Source organism: Fusarium keratoplasticum, chromosome 7, assembly GCF_025433545.1.
Source record: "Fusarium keratoplasticum isolate Fu6.1 chromosome 7, whole genome shotgun sequence".
Lineage (NCBI taxonomy): Eukaryota > Fungi > Ascomycota > Sordariomycetes > Hypocreales > Nectriaceae > Fusarium > Fusarium keratoplasticum.
Window position 1 is genome coordinate 1,199,138 of NC_070535.1, and position 24,480 is coordinate 1,223,617.

General features: G+C 51.0%; 9 protein-coding genes across 9 annotated transcripts; 4 read left to right on the top strand and 5 right to left on the bottom strand.

Moving 5' to 3' along the window:
- Positions 1-665: 665 nt before the first annotated feature.
- On the top strand, positions 666-1,433 carry NCS57_00954300 (uncharacterized protein; the record flags this gene model as incomplete). The annotated part of the gene is made up of 1 exon (XM_053059314.1): positions 666-1,433. One exon carries the CDS (start codon positions 666-668, stop codon positions 1,431-1,433), a length of 768 nt encoding a protein of 255 aa, XP_052911385.1.
- A 1,140-nt stretch (positions 1,434-2,573) lies between these two features.
- On the top strand, positions 2,574-5,463 carry NCS57_00954400 (uncharacterized protein; the record flags this gene model as incomplete). The annotated part of the gene is made up of 3 exons (XM_053059315.1): positions 2,574-3,013; positions 3,066-3,438; positions 3,493-5,463. The coding sequence occupies 3 exons, from the start codon at positions 2,574-2,576 to the stop codon at positions 5,461-5,463; spliced, it is 2,784 nt and encodes a 927-aa protein (XP_052911386.1).
- A 90-nt stretch (positions 5,464-5,553) lies between these two features.
- Positions 5,554-7,563, bottom strand: NCS57_00954500 (uncharacterized protein; the record flags this gene model as incomplete). The annotated part of the gene is made up of 1 exon (XM_053059316.1): positions 5,554-7,563. One exon carries the CDS (start codon positions 7,561-7,563, stop codon positions 5,554-5,556), a length of 2,010 nt encoding a protein of 669 aa, XP_052911387.1.
- A 1,812-nt stretch (positions 7,564-9,375) lies between these two features.
- Positions 9,376-10,227, top strand: NCS57_00954600 (uncharacterized protein; the record flags this gene model as incomplete). Its single annotated transcript, XM_053059317.1, has 1 exon — positions 9,376-10,227. The coding sequence occupies one exon, from the start codon at positions 9,376-9,378 to the stop codon at positions 10,225-10,227; it is 852 nt and encodes a 283-aa protein (XP_052911388.1).
- Positions 10,228-10,875: 648 nt separating this feature from the next.
- On the top strand, positions 10,876-11,802 carry NCS57_00954700 (DLH domain-containing protein; the record flags this gene model as incomplete). The annotated part of the gene is made up of 4 exons (XM_053059318.1): positions 10,876-10,999; positions 11,052-11,151; positions 11,198-11,538; positions 11,591-11,802. The coding sequence occupies 4 exons, from the start codon at positions 10,876-10,878 to the stop codon at positions 11,800-11,802; spliced, it is 777 nt and encodes a 258-aa protein (XP_052911389.1).
- Positions 11,803-11,947: 145 nt separating this feature from the next.
- On the bottom strand, positions 11,948-14,045 carry NCS57_00954800 (HET domain-containing protein; the record flags this gene model as incomplete). The annotated part of the gene is made up of 2 exons (XM_053059319.1): positions 11,948-13,971; positions 14,042-14,045. The coding sequence occupies 2 exons, from the start codon at positions 14,043-14,045 to the stop codon at positions 11,948-11,950; spliced, it is 2,028 nt and encodes a 675-aa protein (XP_052911390.1).
- Positions 14,046-16,591: 2,546 nt separating this feature from the next.
- On the bottom strand, positions 16,592-18,413 carry NCS57_00954900 (MFS domain-containing protein; the record flags this gene model as incomplete). The annotated part of the gene is made up of 4 exons (XM_053059320.1): positions 16,592-17,233; positions 17,285-18,032; positions 18,099-18,169; positions 18,222-18,413. The coding sequence occupies 4 exons, from the start codon at positions 18,411-18,413 to the stop codon at positions 16,592-16,594; spliced, it is 1,653 nt and encodes a 550-aa protein (XP_052911391.1).
- Positions 18,414-18,915: 502 nt separating this feature from the next.
- NCS57_00955000 (Zn(2)-C6 fungal-type domain-containing protein) lies at positions 18,916-20,665 on the bottom strand (the record flags this gene model as incomplete). The annotated part of the gene is made up of 3 exons (XM_053059321.1): positions 18,916-20,446; positions 20,495-20,539; positions 20,595-20,665. 3 exons carry the CDS (start codon positions 20,663-20,665, stop codon positions 18,916-18,918), a joined length of 1,647 nt encoding a protein of 548 aa, XP_052911392.1.
- A 2,033-nt stretch (positions 20,666-22,698) lies between these two features.
- On the bottom strand, positions 22,699-23,892 carry NCS57_00955100 (AB hydrolase-1 domain-containing protein; the record flags this gene model as incomplete). The annotated part of the gene is made up of 2 exons (XM_053059322.1): positions 22,699-23,577; positions 23,632-23,892. The coding sequence occupies 2 exons, from the start codon at positions 23,890-23,892 to the stop codon at positions 22,699-22,701; spliced, it is 1,140 nt and encodes a 379-aa protein (XP_052911393.1).
- Between the last annotated feature and the right edge of the window lie 588 nt (positions 23,893-24,480).

Sequence of the window (24,480 nt, forward strand, 5' to 3'; positions counted from 1 at the left end):
CTCAATTTTTTGAAAAGTCTAAGTCTCGCCATGTCTACTTAATGCTCTCGTCTCCCCTCAGATGTTAGATTTGTTCTTCTCCCTTTCATCATCAGTTCTGAGTCTTCATTCATCCTGCCTTGTTGCTTTATTCTACCTTCTTCTTAGCGTACGCAAGCTTCAGTCTCTTGCTTAGCATTCTATTCACATTGACACTGTCATCGAAATTCTATTTCGAATTCTTCATCTTCATTCAGATCCTTTCTTACAGACTGTCTCGACTCAGCATTCTCGTCTTGAAGAGTACGCGTCAACCACCTCTCTTGACCGTTCTGCAGCCCGTCTTTTCAGACTGTCTCGCCTTCTGCAGAGTACACATCAGCAACTTCTCTTGAGCATTTCACAGTCCAGTCTTACCGACTGCCTCAATTCAGTATCCTCGCCTTCTGCACCGCACTCTTCAGCACCCTCTTTCGAGCTTTTTACAGCCCACTCTTTCAGACTCTCTGGATTCAGCATCCCAGTCTTCTTCAGAATACACATCAACTTCTCTTGAGCGTTTTGCAATTCATTCTTCTACATTCTCTCAATTCGTCTTCTCGCCTTCACGCGTCAGCAGCCTCTCTTGAGCTTCTTATAGCCTATTTTTTCTACACCTTTAACAGCACACATACAATCACGTCACCATGTGCTCTCTCGCTAAGCTGATGTCGTCCAAGTCAGTCACTGACGACGATATGGACGACTGCCGATCTGAGTGCTCCTACTACTCACTCCCCGAACTCGACGAGACAGATCCTGTCCGTCGCATCCCTTCTTCAGTAGTCAAGCAGCAGGCTGAGGCAGTTCCCGCCAGCTGTCAGATGGAGACCAGCTATCCTCACACCTACAACAACTCCGAACACCTCCCACTACGCGTGGCTGGACCATGGCTCGAGTATCCGCTCGTGAAGGATGGCCCATATATTTCAGGGTCACCCGGTCCCGCGAGGGTTGTTGTCAGTGCAATGGGTGGCACAGGATTCGATGTTATCTACCATCCGAACCGCCCAATATTCTGGGGTCCTAAGAAGAATACCTTTGTTCAGGCAAGGTATCACTTCAAAGGATCTCGCCGTAGCAATATGCCGGCGCAGAATCAATATTTCGGCCAGTCACCATGGGGTCTGGCCTCTCCCTCTACCCCACCACCGCTCGCCCTAAATGAGCAATCTCTTGCTCTCTTGAACAACCAACAATTGGTTGGCGCGAAACAATTTTTGGGCATGCAGAAGTGGCTCAATACACAAGCATTTCCTGATACACCGCAGAATCTTGCTGCTCATCTACTCATCACTGCTCAGCAACTCATTTCTGCTCAACAAGTCATTGCTTCTCAGCGACTCTTCGCTGCTCAGCAACTCATCGTTGCTCAACAAATCAGGGCTACGCAACGGTACTTTGACACCCTGTAGCCTCTTTCTCGACCATCTCCACATTGCTCAAGCCAGATGATGGCCTCCGCACCTTTGATTCCGGTTGGAAAGGTTTAATGAATTATGCTTAATGTTCATGCTATACACGGGATAGACCATTCGATGACAGTTGGGGAGCGCGGGTTTTTCTTTCTTCTTTTTTCCCCTTTCTCTTCTTCTCTGCTCTTGAAGGTGATGAATTCACTCGCATGTTAAAGTTGTATGGTGGATGATTGCATAGATAGAACCGAGTTGTGAAGAGAATTGAAGTGAACATTCATCCAAGAATCAAAGAGATCTTCTCCTGTGCCAACAAGTTCCGATCTTCTGGTTTAGTTAACCCATCGAGGGCCGGGTTTTAACTATAACAAAGGCCACGTTATTAACACATCATAACATCATATCTCAATGCTAACACAGTGGCCTTAAAGCTCGTTCACATTTGGCATTGGAGGACTAGTATACGTCAAGGCTAATAACCAGCCCATCCGGACCAAGAGATGCCAATGTTCTGATGCGCCATAATTAGGCTCTCCAGGCTCGGCTCTTGACAACCTCCATCACAGTGAGGATGGCAGCCGTTGATAACAACCAGCAGCCAGAGATAAGACGGCAAATTCTGGCAGCTCGGTCTAAAAATACTCACCGATCGTATAGTTAGGATTCAAGATATGACCGTAAAGTTTTTGATCGAAAGTTCCTGAAATGTACTGTAAAACTGACCCCTGCCTCAGCGCTTGCACTCGCAGTTGATTGGTTATCTTCATGAGGGGGTACTGGTGTTGAAAGGTCACTAAAATAGACATGGAGAGTATTGAAGCGGGAAAGCGGAATGAAAAAGATCGAGTTGAATGCTTCATTTACTCTTCCTAGATATGTCATTATATGCTCTTTCGTATTCATGTCGCCTTGACTCTTCAGTTCTATCCTAGGGAGGTTCTGAAGAACTGCGCTATTTCCTTTCGGTATCCACTAAGCTTAGCGAGGCTATGTATTTAGCCAGCGCCTCAGCCGGGCTTCGATCAGGTCACACTCAGGCAGCGAAGCCAACTCTCGCGCTCGTGTTGAGTTGACAACCAACCACATTTGTAGGGCCTGACCTCTAACGAACACGTGCAGAATTCGATTACTGCAGTCAAAATGGCTGAGGCATTCGAGATCATAGGACTTGCCTCTAGCATTGTGGCATTCGTCGACTTCGGCATCAAGCTCGTTTCGGCGGTCAAGTCAGCGCGGGACTCGGTTCACGACACACTCCCCGAGGTCCACGAGATCGAACTGTGCTTGGAAGATGTCCGTCATTCCAATCTGAGGGCCATCCAGGGGTCACCCGGACGTCACTTATCTCAGGGTGAGAAACACATCATGGCCATGGCGACCGAGTGCGAGAGATTGGCGGGTGAGCTTGGCGAGATTGTCCAAAAGCTCAAGATAAGAGACGGTGCCAGATTCAGGACGATAGAAAGCAGCCGCATCGCATTGCGTGTGCTTAGGAAAGGGAAGGACATCGAGGATCTGCGTCGTCGTATCGATAACTTGGACGTCAGGATAAGGGCCAACGTACAGTTGATTCTGGATAGGTTAGTCACCGAACTCAGTAAAGAATGCCCATCATTGACAAGCTCGTGGCAGGGAACGGGGTTCTGAGATTCTGTCTGATCTCAATGCTCTTCGAGAGTCTCAGCGGCAGCTGGGGATCAACTATGACTCCAAGCTGGATGGGATTCAGAAAGATATCCTGCGCTTGGCTGCAGATAATCGGAGGGCGCAAGGAGAGCAACTAGCCGCCTTGAAGGAACACCTTGACCTGTTAGAAGAAGAGCGCATCACCTGTCAAAGGCAGTCCAGGATCATCCGGAGCCTATACTTTCTAGAGCTACGACGCAGATGGTCACAGATAACTGACGCGGATCAGTTCACAAACGCCTGGCTGTTCGATCCAACAAGGACAAACTTTGTGGAATGGCTCAAGGACGGAGATGGCATCTACTGGATCAGCGGTAAAGTGCGCTATAACGCTCACCACTCCATGACGCATAGTGCTAACAGTCTATTATAGGCGGGCAGCGGCAAGTCGACACTGATGAAGTTCGCGGCCGAGCATGAGAACACAGCCAAAGCCCTGGAAGAGTGGGCTGGCTCTTCTCAGCTCTTCACGGCGAGTTACTACTTCTGGAATCAAGGTTTCGAGATGCAAAAGTCCCATGTTGGACTGCTCCAGTCTCTGCTATACCAGATCCTGAGACGGGCCCCTACTTTGATCCCTCACGTATGCTCAGACGGCCGGTTGGATCACGAAAGATGGGAGATCAACGAGCTGAAGACGGCATTTGAAGCCCTCGCGAAACATAGCGGCCTGTCTACCAAGTTCTGCTTCTTCATCGACGGTCTTGATGAATACGACGGCGAAGAAGAAGACGTTGTCAGCTTTCTGACGTTTTTTTCCGGGTCCAAGTTGGCCGATATCAAAATATGTGCATCGAGCCGACCTAGGCAAGTGTTTAAGCCCTTCCAAGAGAGCGTTTATTCTCTGGCGGTCCAGGACTTTACAAGCGAGGATATGAAAACTCATGTCCGTCAGAGGCTACAGATGAACGAAAAGTTCAAGGCCCTAGGTGCCTCACAGCCTGGATGCGAGGAACTCATGGCACAAATCGCTCAGCAATCACAGGGAGTTTGGCTGTGGGTATTCCTTGTCACCCGCGACCTGGTCCACGCCGTGAACAGGAACGAGGGCTTTTCTACTCTGCAGAGAATTCTCCGCCTGTTTCCACCAGATTTGGAGGCGTACTTTGAGCACATCATCGAGGGCATCAAGCCCGTGTTTCGAGTAGAGATGGCCCAAATCTTCTTGATCACAACTGAGGAGGTTCAGCCACTGCCACTGTTCGCCTTTTCCCTGCTTGAGCGGGAGAGCCGCGACTCTGACTATGCTGTGAAAGCTCCGATCTCACCGTCTACCAAGCAGGAGGTATCAGAGGCCGAGGATCAGTGGAAGAGTCGGATCCAAAACCGATGCGGTGACCTCCTTATTGTCAATAACATGCCTCACCCTATCTTCCTTGGAAGCCCTGTTGACTTCCTCCATCGTACTGTCCGCGATTTCTTGCAAGACTGCTACCACCAGCGACTGGTGGAAATCGTAACCCCCCAGTCCAGCTTCGATCCCCTGGTATCACTATGCAGAATGACACTATTCTTGCTCAAGAGCATACCAAACGAGGATTTCCGTCATAAGTCCTCCATCAACAGGGTCATTGGGCTCACAGACGAACTTCTCTACTACGCTCACGAGGTCGAAAAGAGAAGTCAGGCCCCAAATACGGCTGATTCCCCTGTGGCTGGCCTATTAGACGAACTGGACCGGGTCAACTGTGAGCATGCACGCTCCCTGCGCAAAAGACACTGGACTCAGGCAAGAGATCTGCCCAGGTCTCGCGGTTACGAAGAGTACCGCGAGGGTGGCAACTGCAATTTCCTAGCACTAACAGTGCAGGCCCGTCTAGTCAAGTACGTGCAGGGGAAGCTTGCGGCGGACTCGAAACGACTGCAAAAGGCTGGTCGGCCCCTGCTTGACTATGCGCTACGCCCGAGGCGAGTGACGGCCATTAGCATGCCGTATCACTCCCAAAGGGACGATCCCAGTATCGATGTTAACATGGTTCGCCTGTTGCTGGATAATGGTGCCAGCGTGAACCAAAAGGTGCATCTTAACGATGGCCGGACGGTCTGGGCACTATTCCTCCTTTCGTGCTATGAGAGCACCACGAGAGGCGAGGCCACCGCGCCAATGAGGGAGTCTTGGTACCAGGCAAGTGAATTGCTCTGTCAGCATGGCGCAGACCCTCAGTGTTGGCTCGACGACAATGATGCATCGATGAACGTGGCTGGCGTCATGGACAAGCTGTTTGGGAGGGATAGAGCTCTGCATTTGCAAAGCTTGATGGCCGAGGCCCAGACACGGAAGCAACCAAACAGGAGCTCTTGGCTTTCTGCCCCGGGACGATTCTGGAGGATGGTTTCTAACTAAATGAGAACAGGCTCTAAGAGCGAGAGATATGTACAGCATCCAGGCTGGAATATATGACTTAAGATCATTATAGAAAATACAGCCCATAGGTTACACCCTTTCTCCAGGACCTGGGTGCAAAAGCCGAGTAATAAGCAAACTTGCAGGTTGTATTTCATCAGGGTCTGCCGTGAAAATCCCATCCTCCCCATCTGTGCGGAGTCTCCGAGGGCGTCTCCGGGGCATGTCTTCTCCCTCCTCTTCTTCCCCGCCGAACCGCCCTTCACTCGGTAGCAAAATAGCCCGATCAATGGCCTCGGGAAGGCCACGGTGTCTCCCTCGTAGCATGACGGCGCAAAGGATTACCTTGCTAGCGGCATGCCACCCGCCACTGAACGAATAATCCGCGTCCAGTAGTCCTACGCTGACGCCTACACAGCTGTACGCCGATACAACCTCAAACATGATGTTGAAGACGGAATAGTGGACGGGATCCCGGCGGAATTGGCCCGACTCGATGGTTGTGATGACAAGAACGGTGAGCATTAGAGCCCAGGCGTCATGGCGCACAGATCCCTGGCTCAGCTGTCGTCGGAAGCGTCTGAACTCGTCCATGAGGGTGTTTTGACCCTCGTTCTGGGTGGGATCATGATCATTTTTGGAATTGAAGATGCCGAGTGACCGCTCTTCGTATACGTTCGTTCGCCTTACGCCAAGTCTGATCGGGTAGGTGAGAATCAACATTGCGATTACATACAAGACTTGTAAGCCAATGTGGAGGTTGGCGATGTTGGTGATGTGGAAGCCTCCAAAGCGAATGGCTGTCATCCAGGAGGCAGTAGTTAGTCTAGTGCTTGAGCAGTAAGGGTTGCCAGGTTTCGTTGACTTACAAAGGGCTTGAAATAGACCAGCAAGAACACGCGGCCCGGTCGGGATGCTCTCGATTTCTGGGTTGTTGAGGTTGAAGAGGAGGAAGCCAACCCAGTTGACCGTGTTGAGAGAGATGAGTACGGACAAGAGATACCAGGTCACACCTCTAGGCCACAGATAAACATATATACGCCGGGGATGGTCCAAGATGAAGTGCAAAGCTTCCCCTGGGCTAGCATACTCTCTTCCCATCAGGCGCATGATCTTGACAAGAGACCAGAGGACGAGTCTCAAGAAGATGGGGAATGCCGTGCGCCCAGCAAGGATCATCAGACCCATGGTGATGAGCACAAAGTATGAGCGCTGGAAGGGGACCATGCTAGCGTCCAGCAGAGACATGCCCGAGTTATTGAAGGCCGATACGCCGTTGAAGATGCCCAGCCACCAGAGATTGGGGCTGTCGTCCAGGGCTGGTTTGTTGTTGTTGATCCATGAGCCGAGGGAAATGCAACCTAGAAACTGCCAAAAGAAGAAGTACAGTAACAAGATCTTGAGAAGCAATTTCAGGGCGCGAAACTCGATGCCGCCTAGCTCGTCGCGTTGCTCGCTAGTGAGTTTATAGAATTGGCTATTTCGACCAATAGTGGGAGTCCAAGAGAGATAGGGAACCTCGTCGTCATCCTTTTCCCCGGCTCGAGCGTCTCCCGCAGTCTCTACTTCGGGAGGGGGCGATGGAGAAGGCGCCAGTCGGGGCGGCGAACGATCCCTTCTTTTTATGCGCGCCTCGCGGACTATCTCATCGAAACGTTTGTTGAATCTCCGCTTGCGAGAGTACACAATGCAGATCGAGATCCAGATCCGGCTACCAAAGATGATGAGTAAAAAAAGGAGAACCTGCTGCCCTGTTGTCTCCTGGCTCAGGTTCACCGTGGTAAGACCGGTAGCTGTCATGGCGGAGACGACTAGGAACAGGCTGTCGACGTAGCTGATGCCGGATGACGAGCCCCAGAAGATGAGTGACGATACCAAGCAGACGATGATGAAGTAGGCGTAGTGGCTCGTGATGAAGCTGAGCTTCGACAGAAACTGCGACTGCCATGCTGCGCGTACGAGCTGGGCTGGACGTCGGATCCAGGCCTTGTCATGCTGCCACAGGGGTGTTGAAGCGTCAATGTCGTGGCCTTGCAACCTGGCCACTTGGTCATTGTCTTCGATGTTCCGGAGTCTAGGGCCACTCTGTTCAAGGTCCATTCTAGATGCAACTGGCGTGCTGCTTGGTCTCCTGGAGCATTGAGTGATTTGCTTCGTTCAGCTGTGTGGGCTGAGGAAGAAAGGCGGGGCTGGTTGCGTCTGCATACGCGAATCAGGACGGCCTCCATGGATTACCTACCCGCCGACCTGGCCTTTGAAGCAGCATGACTGAAAAATAGGATGAAATCCTAGTTCACAAGCGTAAATCCCGTTTTATGAGGAGTCTCTATTTTAAGAAGTTCGTCCAAATGTTAATATTTAAGCTTAAAGTCAACTACACTCCCCGAGACACCAAGGCAATGGAGAAAAAAAAAGGATACCAGCACAAACGCATCAGATTATCTACCTCTTAAAGCAGCAGGTGATACATAGGGTACAAAGTCGCTGACCTCCCATACAAGGCAGAAAATCCTACTGATGGGTAATGAAGCCTCTCGACACTAGTGGAGGCTATACTATGCCATGATTGTTTATGGTCTGCAAAGGCGTCAAAGCGACAATCTTGGCATGACTAGTGAGTCCCATTGTTGTCCGCCACCACTGACATTATGCCCTTCTGGGACAACCTTTTACATTCCTCTGCCATAGATACAAGTATTGGATTCACGTAATGCTTTTCCTCATGGCCGATGAAGCAGCCAGCCTCAGTCTGCCTTGTCCACCACCACTTTCTTAAATACCCTCTCTCGCTCTCATAGCATGGATGCCACATAGCAACCATAACCCTCTACCGTAATCTCCTCAGAGCCTCAATGTCTCACAATGATACGTACTTTGGCTCATCAACACGATTGATGACTTTGAACTTGTTCTCTAAGGCTTTCGCACAAGCTTTCATCCTGCACCCATTTCTTTTCCACAACCCATCTGTAATTCTCGCCCCCCTCGACATATGAGACCAAGTTAACAAACAATAGCACGCATCTTCTCTTAGTCCGATTCCATCTTCTATTCCCACAATGGGATACGATGATATTGCCAGCGGGGGCATTGGAATAACGACGGGACTGGGCCTGAGCTTGCCACTCATGCTTGCACTCGCAGGCCTGATTATTGCTTTCCGCAAGTGGCAAAAAGATGTGCAAGACTTAGATCAAGAGGCCCAGATTGTTGTAGGACCAAAAGATCAACCTCATGGTTCTAGAATTTGTGCTACGTGACAATAGGTATGGTGCTGATCTTGTTCAAGTTTTATTGTATTGTCACGCTATTGCAAAGCTCTGTTTGGCCTATTGGTCGTGGACAAAGTGAGGGTAATGGCGGTCCAAGATAAAAGGAAGCTGACTCAGGCTGTTTGCTGGAGGGTATTGTACTCAACTTCTATTGTTGCAGCTATTGCTCTATGTGTTCTTTGCTGTGCCTAGTTGAAGCCCGGCCCTCGATGGGATATTGCGCCAGAAGATAGCAGCCATTGCTCCTTGTTCTCATGAAAACTCATGCCTGCACCAATGCTTACTATTGCTGGGCACTTTTCGCGGTTAATTGCTAAGCGAATTCGGCTGTCATTTTGACTGTGCCCCTTGTGACAAACCCATCAAGTTTACCGGCCACGGCCTACGAGAGCACCTACATGGCATATGTAAGTGACCTGAGTTTTGTCTTAGTATCTTTGCCATAGAATTTATTTAAGCATCTCGAGGAAACTAAAATTCTTTTCCTTTTCTTCAACAAAGAAAGTCAACGTCGGGCTGAGGATTCCGGAGTTCAGGCTGTTCTCATACCCCCTGTAAGAGGATTTCTTGGCTTATATGCCCTGATTTGGAGTACAAATTGATCTGCTGACCTTTTCATCCTCCTAAACCAAAGCCAAAAATGCCTCATCTCCAACCTTTGACGACAGCGTTTGCTGTCGGCCTTCTCGCCCTAACTCCTCTTTGTGCTAGTGCTGCATGGAACTCGGACAGTGCCACGGCGCCCTTCGAAATCGACGTCATCTTCCCTCGAAATGAGACCTACAAGCCAACCGGGGTCTTTCCCATCTCGCTAGCCGTGCAGAACTACACGGCTTTGCGGGCGGCTGGCAACTTTTCCCTTTCCTGGCATATTATGCCCTACAGCTACGGGCGGATCCCGGGCGGCATCACTTGGGATGAGGGCGATTTCGAGACCAACAATTCACCTGATGATAACGACACTGTCGTCTTCGTTGCCAACACCAACGTCACGGAATGGATTCACCAAAAGGATCGAGACGATCGGTTCAGGTTACAGTGGCACCTCGAATGGGATTTCAGGAATGATTGTGACTACAAGGGATCATATGTCTTTGGTGGTATCATGTTCTCTATCGAGACAGAGCAGGAAGCTATAAAATCACCGGGAGGGAAAGGAATCGGGAAGAGGCCTAACGTCCTTGATGTCCCCGAGTGTCCTGTATTGGGATCTGTTGTGCTTTTGCGCAACACGACAGACATTTGCTCACGCGTGCTGGATATGGGTAATAACACGGCTGAGGGCACTCCTTGCGCATTCACAGTCGATAAAGCTCTTGCCAGCAGCATCTCAAGCCAGGCTGCAAGCTCAGCTACGTCGGCTTTTCTAGCAACGGCCTCACCTACTCAAGAGCCAGAGCCCACCGAGACAAACGCTGCCCCATCCAACAGCCCGGAGTTCTCGACGTTTATTGTTCTTGGGGCTATCATGATGCTATATGGTTTAGCATGACCGGGGTTCAACTTGGGGGGTAAGGATAGAGACCCTCGACTTGTCCAAGGGTCCTCATAATATAAATGTGTCTCGTCTGCACCGAATGCTTCGAAAGAAAGACGTTTTTAACGCGCAGCCTAGGGCCGGAATCGAGAAATTGCTATCATTTATATCGGTCAACGTTAAGAATGAAGGTACAGTGACGCACCACGCATAGCTTCTTCAATTGCTCATCACATCTAACAATCCATGACGCGCGTGCTCTATAATGGCGTTCCACCACAACATCATTATTCCTCCACTAGCATTCCCTCAGACGGCTGTCAACATATGACATAGCATCTCAACAAACTCAATACCGCATAACGCCGGATTCACGGCTTCCTCGGGTCGACGGGAGGTCCAACCTGGTTACGCGAATTAAGCTTATTGGTTTGACAAGATACCCCTGCTTCGGAGAAAGCCTTGATTTAGCATTGATCGCCATGGCCACCAGCACGACATGATGCACTAGACAGAAATGAATAATGAATTTATAAGCATGCCGTTGCAATGAGGTGGAGATTCTACCAATTGCCTAAGTCCGGCCATCGCGGGATAAGAGGCTTGGGCAGGATAAATAGATATGGCCATCACTCAACTCGAGTCTTGAGAGGCAAAGTCGTCATGCATTTCACCCGAGTACTCGTCGGCCTATATGGCTTCGCTGCCTTTGCAGCCGCCCAATGGTCCGGGGATATCTTTAAGTCTACTGGAAAACCAACCGGAACCGAGATCGAATATGACGGACGTGAGCTTCAATCACGTCACCTACCCTGCCATCTTGTATTAACGCACACCAGTCACTCTGTACATCAGCAAGCCCAAGGTGCCGTCCAAGGGTGACACGGCTGTGCTGTACCTGAGCGATGTCTATGGGCTCCCGCTGTTGGAGAACAAACTGCATGTTTCTCTCTGTCCGTATGAAGCTTATCCTAAACATGTCCAGGCTCGTCGACAGCTTTGCTCGTGCGGGATACCTCACCATCGCACCCGATATTCTCAACGGTGACCCAGCAGACCCAAACGTCCCGTTTAATGCGCAAGAGTACTTGAGCAGGCACAACCCCCAGAATACTGACCCTATCATCGAAAAGACTATCGGATTCATTCATAAAAAGCTCAAGATTGACACCATCGCTGTTACTGGATACTGCTACGGGGGGAGATATGCATTCCGCTTCCTAGCCGGGGGCAGAGGCGCCAACGTGGGATTCGCAGCTCACCCTACTCTCCTCCAGAACGACGAAGTTCTGGCCATTCACGGTCCAGCGAGCCTCGCAGCAGCCGGTGAGTAATTCATCTGTTGAAAGGAGAGGTTTGATCCTGACTATAAATGCAGAGTTCGATAGCTTGCTCAACGCAACCCAGCGATCCGAGGTTGAGGCCCTTCTTGGCAAGACTCCACAGCCATTCCAGGTCAACTTGTACTCGGGAACGCAGCATGGGTTTGGCGTCCGCGCCAACGTTTCTGATCCAGAGCAAAAGTTTGCCAAGGAGGCAGCCTTTTGGCAGGCTGTGCGGTGGTTCGGAGCTTGGAGTTCCAGCAATTAGGGGCAGATTCCTCTCGATCTTGCCCAAATATCTGCCTTAGGGTAAATGTTTATCAGGAATTAAGAGACCCAATTCAAAACTTTTGATCTGCCTTGGATGAGTTTCTCATATTTTAGGTAATGATTTGATAGCATTTAGTGGTCTCTCAAGATATCAAGAACCACGTCGGGTCTTCCAACGCGCCATAACGAACGACTGACTGGAGGCGGCACTTTCCAACAAGCGTGTATTTATCCGAAGAATCAGGACGCTTCCGGATTATGATACCAAAGGCTTGAAAGGGTTTGGGCCGATTTGCAACCTGGACCACCTTATCGCCGACATGTACTTCAGCATCCGTGATGGCATATGTGAAAAACCTGTGGCTCTCTCCGCTCACCATGACAAGCTTCTGGCCATGGCACGTCTCTTTCAGGCGAAGATGAAATTTGAGAGCTTCTGTCGCTTGGTGGTAATCGGGTCGAGCGTAAGGGTTCTCGCACGCTGTCTCAAAATCAGAGAATAGGCCGGCCCATGCGTATTTGATCCATGAAGGGTGCGCTCGCAAAGATCCGAAGAAAATCTCGGGGAGTTCATGGCCTAGGAACAAGTAGAACTCCTCTTGCCTTGTGAATGTGTATACCGATTTTGTGGTCTGGACATGAGACAATGCCAAGTTACGCCATTCCTCAAACACCGTCTTGGACCATCGTGGATCTTCTGTGTTGCATGTGCTTGCTATTTGGTTGACGATACCCCAATTGGTGGCCCCGAAAGATAGCACGTTACCAGGCAGAAACTTTGCCAAGGTGTGAGTATTGTAAACTGTCCTCATGGCCGCTGTCAGATGCGCAGGGCTATAGATGTATTGTGTTTGAGGAATGGAGTTCCAGTCCGGAACCCAAGATGGCAGTCCCTCGAGACTCGAGTGTGATTCAGTGGCATAGAGTAGACTGAACCCAACCTCACTAGACCGAAGAAGATATTTGGCGAGGTTGACAAACGTGTCCTTTGTTGACCGCGAGTAGTCAGGCAGAAAGCCCTTGACGCCATCTCCATCCACCTTGGAAAACAATGGCAGAAGAGCAAATACCTTGTCTCTTGGATCAGTGGCGAGACATACCCGTGCTTTGCATAGTCGCCGGAACAGCCCTTCGGCGTCGAACCTCTCCTCGGCTCTTGAGGCGGTTCTGATGTCAAGGGGGACTGGGATCAGTCCAAAAGTGCGAGGAAAGCCGAACTTGGTGAATTTGTCCAAAACTCTCCAGGGAAGTACCTTGGGCCCGCAGATGATGACTGGAAATTTGCCATTCCTGACTTCTTGAAGGACCCAGACCCGTTTAAACCACGGCCGCGCAAACAGGTTTCTCAAGGCCACCACGTCGGGGTCTTGAGATTTCGCAGGATCGGTACATTTGGCTCTTATGGCGCAGGTTGGCAAGAAAGTTGCCTTTTCCAGGGCTTCCATGGCAAGGTCGCTTCCTTGGTCCTCTTCTCCAAGATAGATGGTAATTCCCTGCGCCTTCCGGTAGATTGTGGCCATGATTTGTACTTGACTGTTTCGTTCAGGCGTGTCCCTCTGGTTAATGCAGATGGCATCAATCCAGAAAGTAACCTTCTTGTCAGAATGGCGAAGTCTCTGCAAAGCTGAATAGCAGTTCTCGGTGACCCAGACCTGCTGGTTGTTGTTGCATCTCACAGGCTGTTGTCGTGTTGCATCGCCCCATACGTAAGACAGAGCACGGTATTTCGGGGGATTCCGGAAAGATGCGTGGCTTATGGAGACAGTTATGGGGCCATATGAACCGGGTTGAATCTCTATCAACCTTATCTCATCCTTTGCAAGGGGTTTGTAACGGTAGTGCTTCTCGGTCTCCCCCTCTTGTAAAGAAGATGCAGGCTGTGGTTCAAACGGCTCCGTCGCATGGGCTGGCACGATTGAAATCGATATTACTTCTTGTTGATTGTGAAATCTCTGAACATCATATTCGTCGGGAGTCTTGCGCGCCCTAGCCGGGGACTCTCTGAGTGGGAGTGTCCTCGACCAGATGCCTTCTGATAACCCGTCTTGTGTCCAGGATGCAGGAGCATAGCTCCGTACTTGTTTCTCAAGTTCCTCATGCATCACGGCTTTCGATTTGAGCATTCCTCGCAAGGACTCGTCTGAATATTGCTGTCGTAATTCAGCATCTTGAAAGACTGTCAGCAATCCCCTCCTCCGGCCACGTCTTCTCTGGCAATGTGATGAGTCTTAACGCACCCATGGCTTTTTAATGAAGATGGATCCAACAAAACATGAAATCTTGATGTTCAGGTCAAAGGTCGCTGAAGCTGGTGGGGGTTAAACGCGGATCTTGCGGTAGTGACAGGAGTGTTAACGTCACAATCTCACCCACTGGGCGAAACTATCAACTCTGCCCATCTAGTGTATCCCATGAGGAAATATTCGTATACCGAAGATCTTGTTCTGTTTAAAGCCCTAGTGCGTTCATGTGTTTCGTCGAAAACAACGCTAACCCGCCACACTGCATATGGGCATGGCTGGAGATGGGGGCCAAGATGCAGGCTTGAGAGATGAAAGAGTGAGCATGTTGTTTCTTAGATCGTCCTAGAGGCCTGAGAGTGTGGCTTCAAGTTAGTTCAGTTCCGATCATTTACCCAATCCTAATCAGGAAAAGGCCGGTCTTGGCAATTTTGCCAGAAGGAAGAGCTCTTTGTTCGAAAAGCGGGATTACCTTGAGGTCGTCACCAAACTTGGACCATGAGTTGTGAACAGCGGTACAATAGCAACTCTTTCATAGCCAGTAATGATGGCACTGGCTGCAGTCTAGACCTCGTGAGGATCAGTGTATTTATCCCTGCATATAAATGCCTTCTTATTTCTTCCCTCGGCGTCAACAGATCCGTCCCGAAAGCTTTCTCTCGATTACCTCTCTTTGCTTGCTTTCTGTAGTAAACGGTTTCTTAAAGTAACGTCTCCAGCAGTTTCCCCATCATGCGTACGCCATTTACAACCAGGCACCAAGATGCCAAGCCGTCCTCGCGCCCAGGCGAGCGTTACACCCCCGCTACGAGTCCCCATGCGATTGTTGCAAATGCTTCCAGCGCTTCCCTTGACCACCTTCATCCAGGCTCGAAATTTCTTGCTATGGGTCGAGCACTTTCAATATCAGCTTCCGCGTCAGCTTCAACCTCTAAGCCTTACTATTCGCCTTCCCCTACAAGTCCTGTACAGCCTCCCATCTCCTCACGGCCAAATCCTTTCAATGCACCATCCCCCTCTTTACCATCTACCACATTACCCTTAACTCAACTGCCATCTTCCAGATTCTCCTGGGGAAAATCGTCCGAGGGCGTTTCTATTCGCCGTGACGATCATCAAAGTGCGGTGCCTCATATGCCACCCTCAGGCGAGAGTCGTTCACACCCAGCATCACCATATTACCTCACCCAGAACGACAAGATCACCAAAGAGAAAGATGAGATGAGCTCTGAACTTGCTCCACTCATAATCCCACGGATTTCTAGGATGCGCACACGACGTATGGACCCAAGGAATGTAGACAGGAGACAGCCCTTGTGTTTCATCAATAACAGGCTCTTACGATGGACATTCTACACCGTTTTATGCTGGCTCCTTTTGGGCATTCTACAATCCTTCCTCGTCTTGCGTCGCCCACCGTGGCCTGAGGGCTACCGACCCGTATTCACCGCGCCAGATGTGCTCCCTGTATATCAACACTTTCAGGGCATGCACTCCCGTCAACCCCCTCTACCACAAGACTCAAAGTTCATTCAACTGCCGCCCAGTATGTTAGGGGGCGCCCGAGAATTGATGCGGTATGCATGCTTACCGGCAAAGGGGGTTGGTGCCATGTGGACTCGAGACAAGGGCCTGGAGATGGGCCCGATCGAATACGGGCGCTACGAAGAAAGACTAGAAAGAGGGGGGGCTGAATATGAAGGTGTGAACCTGCACCACCTCTGTTCCAGCGCAAGCGACGCCATTGGTCGTGTCAACGGTGCATTCCGGGACGTCTTGTTTGAAACACTCATCATCGGCCCCAGCACAGCAGTCAAGGAGATTGAGCCGAAGACTCTCTCCAGGTTTCATGCACATTTGATGGGCATGGAAGAGCTTGAGGGGCTATTAGGGAGTGCGACTCAGCAACTCGATCAAGTTATCTACATCGCCCGCCATGTCACTAAGAACGTTAGGGAGAGCAGCATGGCAGACGAGACTTCCTTTTGGAAAACAGCAGTTGTCCGTGACTTCAAGGCATACCGGGAGATTCAGCTACTTTGGGAGACAAAGGACAATATGGAGGATCTCTTGAACATCAAACATAACCTCACAGTGGTTGGCTCAGTTTTGGAGGCTCGCTTTTATGAACAAATAGCCATGCTGTAGCAACAAGACCAGAACCCGGTCTGAGTTCAAGAAGGGTAAGTCACGAAGGTGATTTCGGTCAATGCGGTACCCCGGATGTCCATACTCAGAGGGAGTAGGTAGTTAACTATTGAGCACACGTTCCAATATCTGTTTGTCTTATTATACAAGACTAAGCTAAGAAGGGGCAATGATTCAGGGCAAGCCACTATTTGCATCTCTTCTGTCTTTGCCCCCGTGTCTACACGAAAGAAAGTCACCCGCCACCAACATGGCACATGGGATCTACAACCATACTCAACCCCCATCGAAGGTCTGACTGCTGCCCCGTCTCTTTGACTCCAGGGTCTTCGACTCACCAAGCCTTCCAACCCAGCCACCATCCGCTTGAACAAGAAGATCGAAGGACCAGTGCGCAGTTTACGCCATGGCTGCCTCCATCTTCTTGTCCTTGACTGATTTCCACGGTACAAACAAAGCAGGAATCAGCGAGAGGACAGCCATTGCAACAGAAACGTACCAGGTGTTGGTTAGAGCCTTGCTATACGCAACCAGGACCTCTGGCAAGTGAACCGTGGGTACACTGTCCCGCAGCTCAGTTGCTCCAACACCAAGCACGATCCCAGCGTCAACACCTGCACCCTGAATCTCCTTGCTGAGTTGGTTCGTAAAGACGTTCTGAGCGACTTGCACGAATATGCTGCCTCCAAGGGTCTGGGAGAACATCAAAGTGGCAGTGCCGACGGGGATATCTTGTTCTGGCAGAGCCGTCTGCACTGCGACAAGGGGGATTTGCATGCCGAGACCGGCTCCAATGCCGTAGAGGGCCTGGTAACCTATCCATGCAGGTGATTGGGTGTTTACGCGAAACGTGGTCAACAGCCCAGCGCCAATGCTCATTAGGATAGACGATGCGTGGATCAAGGGAGTATAGTACCCAATGGCACTGACTGCCCCTCCTGTTATGACTGACATGACGACTAATCCAAGGATCATGGGCAAGTTCATGATCCCTGACCTGACGGCACTGGCATCTTTGACGGCTTGGAACCAAATCGGGATCTAAAAGAGCATTAGGATGCTATACAGTGATGGAAAGCATTGGGGACTCACATAGTAGATAAGGAGGAAGAATGAAGCACCAAAGCAAACAGCAAATGCGGCGCAACTCCAGACTGTTCTATCCGCCAAGATTCTCGGGGGCACAGTAGCTTTGTCCTGTTTCCAGAATTGGATAACTACGAAGAGTATGATGAGAACGCCAAAGACAACGAACAATCCAATGATGCGGCCATTAGACCAAGGGTATCTGGAGCCTCCCCATTGCAACGCCAGGAGCAGCGAGATGATGGCTGGTAAGAAACAGGCTGTACCTAGGAGGTCGAAATGGCCAATCTGTTGCTTCCAGGAAACCTGCTCCTTGGCTGATCCTAAAGGGGCTTGAGGGGGCTTCAAGAACAGTACCACAAACAGCACAGTGATCACCCCGATAGGGAGGTTGATATAGAAGCACAATCTCCAGGAGAGCCTGTCTGTAAAAGCACCACCCATGAGCGGACCAGCAACGCTAGCAAGGCCGTACATGCCAGCGAGTAGGCCCACGAAGATAGGCCTCTTCCTCATGGGAACACTGAGTACAATGATGAGGATGGCTCCAGAGAATATTCCGGCGGAGCCGATGCCCGCAATCGCTCGACCGATGATGAGTGCTGCCGAGGTTGGTGCAGCGCCACAGACCAAGGAACCGAGTTCGAAGAAAGCGATGGCGGTGAGGAAGACCCATTTGACCGAGTAGAACGAGTAGAGCTTTCCGAAGAACAACTGGAAGCTGCAGGTTGTGAGGAGATAAGCCGAGCCGTACCTGTTGGACGCGGGAATAGGTCAGCAAGCTGACAGTCGTGACGAGGAAGGGGTCATGTCAGCTTACCAGCCTAGATCATCTAAAGCGCGAAACTCGTCGGTGATACGAGGGATTGCGGTTGCAATGATGGTGTTGTCCTGGATATACTTGAGTCATCTCTCCTCTCAAGAGTGATTGCTGGGGGCGTACAAGTGCCATGCAAAAGACGGCAAGACAAAGTCCGGTGATGACCAAGGCCAGTTTCCATCCATCCAAGTTCCCGGTCTCCTGGACGGTCTGGTCCTTGAAAGAGGAACCCGACTGGTCTTTAGAGTCGGAAAGTTGGCCTGGTTGCTCGCCTTTGGGTTTGCTGCCCATGGTCGCCATGTTATCGTCGTTCATCGTGGTTGAGGGGCCGGCGAAGAGCCGGGGGATAATCAAGGAGAAAGAATACCAGAATACTACGAACGAGTGAATCAGAATGGAATGTCCGATTCCAAACTCTGGAAGAAGAATCCTTGGCCATTTATATCCAACAACTTTGTTAATCTCGCTGATCCTGTTGGCATGAGCCTTTGAGTGGAACCAACTTATACGATCTCGATTTTTGCGAACTGACCAATCGCGGTAAGTCCCAATGCTCCACTTTATGGGTCTGGTCCCCCACCCTCACGAAAGGGACCTGGACGAAAGAGGGGGAACAAGGCCTTTTCCAACAATTCTTCTCGATGAAAGGATTGTGAACATGTACCTGATGTGAAGGCCAGATCGAGATTGAAAAGGGGCAGTGATCCAGGGTGTTTAGCCTCCCTCGGCACCTGGCACTGTCTCCCACCTCCACTCCTGCCCCAAATCCAGCCACCAAGTCCAAAGATGCTACAAGCATCACTTGACACTGTTGGAACTAAACAACTACCTGTGGTTCCCTCTTTTGCAGGGATTCTTTGGAGATAGGTCCTGTCCTAAACAGATTCACAACGGGAAGCCTGGATAGGGGCGAAGTGGGTGACAGGGAGCTGGGTCGGGCTCCGCCAAGTGCATCAATATACTCGGTTCTGGAACACCATGTCGTATCAGGCCAGTTCGGTTTTGAGAATACCGTCAAAGAGTAGACGTTTTCGTTGGCTGGCAGTGCAGGCTCGCAGAAGAAGTGATGAATCCGGGCTTGTTCGGGCGGTAGGTCGGCCAGAGTCAACATCTCCCTGGATGGGCTTTCCAAGTGACCCTCTTCTATTGCCATGATTCGCGAAAATACGGCATGATAGAGAAATGCATCGTATAAGCATTCTCGCCTGGAACTAGCAAGAAGCAAATCCAACCCCTTTCGGCGGAGATGGGGCCACCTGCATTTCCACGCCACCAGATGAAGCGGCGAGATGATACCCATCTCAAAATGAAAGGTAGCCGATGCTTGATCATCTTTATGCCGCGCTATTAGCGCCTCGACAAGTCGGATGATTTCCTCGTATGCTGTTTTATGGGAATCCCATGCTGTCTCGTCGGATGCAAGGCCGACTGAGAGACCAATAGCTGTGCTCTGCCACATAACGCGTACAAGATCAGCGGCGCCTTGATCTTGGTCACTCCACAGGGGCCCTTTTCGTTGGACAAGATCATCGAATCTCATTTTCCAGCATTCAAGCGCGGTGCTGAGGCCTGCTGCCTTGACGCTAACCTCAAGGGCCGGAGCATCCTCCTGGCCGAGTCTTACGGCTGCTGTAATGATGTCGATAAGGCCGACCCGCGATTCTGACAGTTCTTGGAACGGCTCCCCAAATATGGGACAGCTATTGAAGTCGACTGGGTTGAGATACAAGTCAACGGGGGAGCCAAACTCTGCGACACAAAGACTGAGTGTGCATAGGACAGGGGCCAGATGGGTTTCCACAAAGGAGAGCTCAAAGCTCCGGTAATTCTGGCCCCAGGAACTGACTGGTTGGCCAGACTTTTCTCGCCACATCTTGAGCAGGCCAATACCGCTGGCGACGTGAGCGGCCGCTGCCTTGGGGTCGCCCAAAAGACATTCGAAGCAGGTGAAGACGATGCTGGCCATAGCTATCAAAGGCATCGAGGTCGGATCAGAAGCTCGTTTCAGTACAGTGCCAATGTATCGATTATATGATTGAATCGCGAACTTGATGTTGTCCCTCGGCTGTGCGGTGGTCGTCTTAGGGGAACTATGCTCCTCGTGAAGGGTTGCCAAGGCGATGGTGGCATGTCTAATTGCTGGCTCCGTCAGGCTAAACTGTAGGACAGTATTCCAGAAGGATCGACCAAAGAATCCAGAAAGCTCCGGGACAGTCTTTTGGTAGAAGAACTCCTGTGCCCTGCCCTCTTTGGATGCGAGCTTCCCAGGCTTAGCTGGTACTACTGGGCCCGGAGCAGGAGCTGGAGGTGATGCATATCCGTCGCATTTTCTCCCAGCACGCGTACACCTGATTGCAATTAGCTTCGGTTATCGTATTTTTGGCTGAGAATCTTACCGGAGACACGCAGGCTTGGACTCATCGCACTTGATTCTCCTGATTCTAACCATCCGGTTAGCGGCCAGGGGGTCACTACACAAGATCTGGAACTCCCTACTTGCACGTGATGCATCCTGTGCGGACTTTTTTCTTGCTCGTACGCGTGGGCTTTACAATATTCTCTCCCATGGCAAAGGATCTGTCAATCTTGGCTGTTTGAAGAGGACGTTCATCACGTGCGTCAAGCCGCCAGCCAAGCACTTAACGCGCCTGGAAGGATTGTATCGGCTGGGGCATGTAGCAAGCGGTTTCGGTGCTCGGAAAGAGGGAACCTATCAGAAATGTCTCTTCAACGATATTCATGCAACTGTTATTCGGCTTGATTATGAAGACGCTTGTTTCGACGAGTCAGATTGACCATAACATGAAAGGGAGAGTTTATCACACGTCGAGGGGCAAGCAAGTCGCGAAACTGGTATGATGCTTAGTCATGCCACCAAGTCATGTGCACCCTCCGCCACGAAACGGCATCAGCTACCCTAGACGGTGTCCAAATTTGCCATCTACCCAGAGGCCTAAATCGAACAGTTGAGAAGCAGTTTCTTTGTTGCTCTCTCGTGAGCTTTGAAGACTTATTTTCAATGCTCAAAGCGTCTAATAGGTGTTCCTACATTGTGTAAACTTGGTGACGGTTCCAAAAGACACCATTAGCGACAACAGCCAAAAATACAAATACTAAAATGCCTGTTGGGACAGCTCCATTAAGGTTCAGTGTCTGAGTAGGATAAAGAAATAACGTTGATAGGGGTAAGCCTTTCGAGATATTTCACTGATTATAATTAACTAAGATCCGGTCAATGAACATTGGAGCCCAGAGCAAAATGTGATCTCTCGAAGCCAGTCGCCAGCTCAATGCGTTGCACAACATCATAAACAGATAATGATGAAAACATCTTAAACCCATCTCAAGCGAAGAGATGAGCTGTAAGACAAAGTCGGAATGCTGCCATTTCAGGGGAAAAAAAAAAAAAAAAAAGAAAAGAAAAAAAGAAGCAAGCGCTCAGCAGTGGATGCAGTTCGAGTGTTAGATGCATGGGAGAACATGATATTGATGGCTTGACCCATCCATCCGAAGATACCAATACGAGCATCGGTCTAGCGACATCTCAGGATTCTGGTAGCGAAGCAACGCTACTATAACCCAGACTCTACTACTACTATGCTTCACTTCGGCATCTCAAAGCCGACCGCGGCCCTTGGTTTACTGACACTGTTTCTGCTTCGGGCTCGGCGCTAGGCGCGCTCCAGAGCGATGAAGTTTCGTGGACCCGGTGGTATTTTATGGAAGAAGGCTCAAATATGATTAGCATCTTGAACGCCCTGTAGCTTGGTAAAATTCCATCCCGTCAACGGCCCGACATCTTAGGCTCCGTCTCCTGGCGACCAGTCATATTAGGCGGGTATGACGACCACATGGGCACGGTACACTGGAGCAAGGACTAGGGTTAAAGATCAGAGGCTAGCGTCAATTGATGCAAAACCGGCCTGGCATTCAAGACTATCGTTGACCCCTACGGAGCCTATTATTGAATGCCGTACGAATTATTGGGGGTTAGCGAACCGCTAGTCTTGCACCAGAGGGCAACAGTACACTGGTAAGTCAAGAGTTGTTGATTTCCCAATCACAGGTGTCTATTTTCAAGCATCCCTGGAGAGTCATGTTCGAGTTGGAGGTTCGCCTATATCGAGAATCAGTGGGGAAAAGACCAGGAGGCCGCCGGCGAAGGATTCAAAGGTTGGGGATTTTCTTCCATATCGGCAAACTTCCCGGTATTCTAGAAAGCCCTAAGGCCTTGGGCCCAAGCATGATCCGCTCAGACCCTTGCCTTGGTATTGTAATACCGGGCCCCACTGAGTAAGGGCTAGGTATAACCCATGAGCCTGTCACTTCTGGGCAGGTGGTCACTGGTCAACTTGAAAAGGAAAAGCAGACAGTCACGAGACATTTAACGCAAGCATCAGGGGCATGCATCTTGGCACCGCGGGCTGGGTTCCGCCATATGCCGACATACGCGAGGCTTGGCCGGAGATAGTAACGGGGGAACATGGGTCGGGGAGACGGTACTTCGCAACTAGCGCAGCGCGAAAAAGTGCGCGGTTTAAAGAATTTTAGACATTAAGAATAAAATTAAGTTCTGTCTAAGCCTCCGTCCGGTATGTCATTAGGTGGACCGGATCCAGCGCTCCAAGACGGCCTGAATCACGTCGCTGTTCTTTTCCATGAACATCATGTGTCCGTTGCCGTGGATGCCGGCCTCTCCAAGCTCGAGGTGCTGAGTCTTGGAGCAGCCAGCCTGGCGAAGGAAGTCGGCAGTGCAGTAGTCGTAGGGCATGTGGTAGGACGACTCGGAAGTGAGGATGAGGATGGGCTTGCTCTGCAGGTTGACCAGACGACGAGGCGCAGGCTTGCTGGCCTGAAGGACGCACTCAACGAAGTCGTCACCTCGGCTGGTCTGGACCTCTTGAACCAGGTCGGTGGCAGGGTCAGAGACAGAGGGGCTGTAGGTGAGGGGGATGTCAGTCAGACCGTAGGGGCGGGCAGCCTTGGTGCTGAAGACGGCGTCCCTGAAGGGAGGGCCAGTGGGCTCAAGAAGAACGAGACCCTTGGTGAGTCTAGGGCGGGCATCCGCGATAAGAATGGGCATGATGCCACCCTGGCTGTGACCGACAAGGATAACGGGTCTGCCAATCTTGTCGAGGAGAGCAGCGCCAGCATCCTGGACCGTCGACTGCTGGTAGGTGGCGTTGTTGATGAACTGAACGTTGGACACGTAGAAAGTGTCAAAGACGGGGTCACCCCTCATACCAGTTCCAGGCCACTGGGTGTGCTTAGAGGCCTGGGGCCAGAGGTTGAAGTTCTTGCCTGCAGTGAAGCGCTGCTCGATGATCTCGGCCGAGTAGGTCGAGGGCTTCGCAGCGCCGGCGGCGGGCATCCATGCTGATCGGCCACGGAAGGTCTGGTCAATGATGTAGACCTCGTATCCTTGGCTGATGAACTGGGATGCCCAACCGCGGCCACCATCAGGCTTGTTGAGGAAGTTCTAGCTGCATGTTAGCTTGCGACCTATCACAGAGGATGCATATGGTCAACTCACGCTGCCTGTCTGGCCCTGGCCGTGGATAAAGACAATGGGCGTTCGTTGCCGGACGCCACCGGCCGGGATCAGCTTCTCGACATACATCTGATCACGGTAGATCTGCCCGCCCGCTCCATCATCGGCGTAGCCTCCACCTACGTAAAAGTAGGATCGGACGGCGGCGACCTCGCCCTGGGCGCTGCCATGCTGGCTGGAAGGAGTAGCGACACAGTGGTTGACTGCGGCAGCCGCAAGGGCAAACAGAGTGGTGAAACGCATGGCTGGCGAGGCGATCGCGATCTGGAACCCGAGAACGTGGCAGTGGGACGCAAAAGGACTGAAAGAAGGATGATCCCAATGGACACGCAGAAGAACCTAGAGAGAAGAGGGGTCGTGACTGGCTGAGCTACACGGGCGAGCCTTGTATTTGTCTCTGGCCGCAGGGCCGGTGGTCGCACCAGAATATTCAGGGGCGACGGACTGTTCGGTGACATTATTTCCGCCTTGGGTCCTCTGGTCGTCACCCATCTCCTTGCTAGTCAAAGGAAGTATCTCTCGATTAACTCTAGTGTGCCGAGCTCTGGACCCGAGTGGAATAACGGCCCCATCCTTCTCGAATGGTAAATACGGGGCCATGAACGGGTTCCTCCATGTTTGGTAGCCCCCTATCCGACCTGAGCCCGATCCCCGCCCAATGGCTCGGATTCTGACATAACCGAAACTCTATAATCCCTGTCAAGGGTTCAGAAAGCAACGGCTTAATTATCGGGGACCCACGGGAGCTGGGGTCGTTCTTTGGCGCCGGCGAACTGGTAGCACGCCACCTGCAGGTCTGCGACGGCGAACAAGAGAAAAAAGCACCGCGAT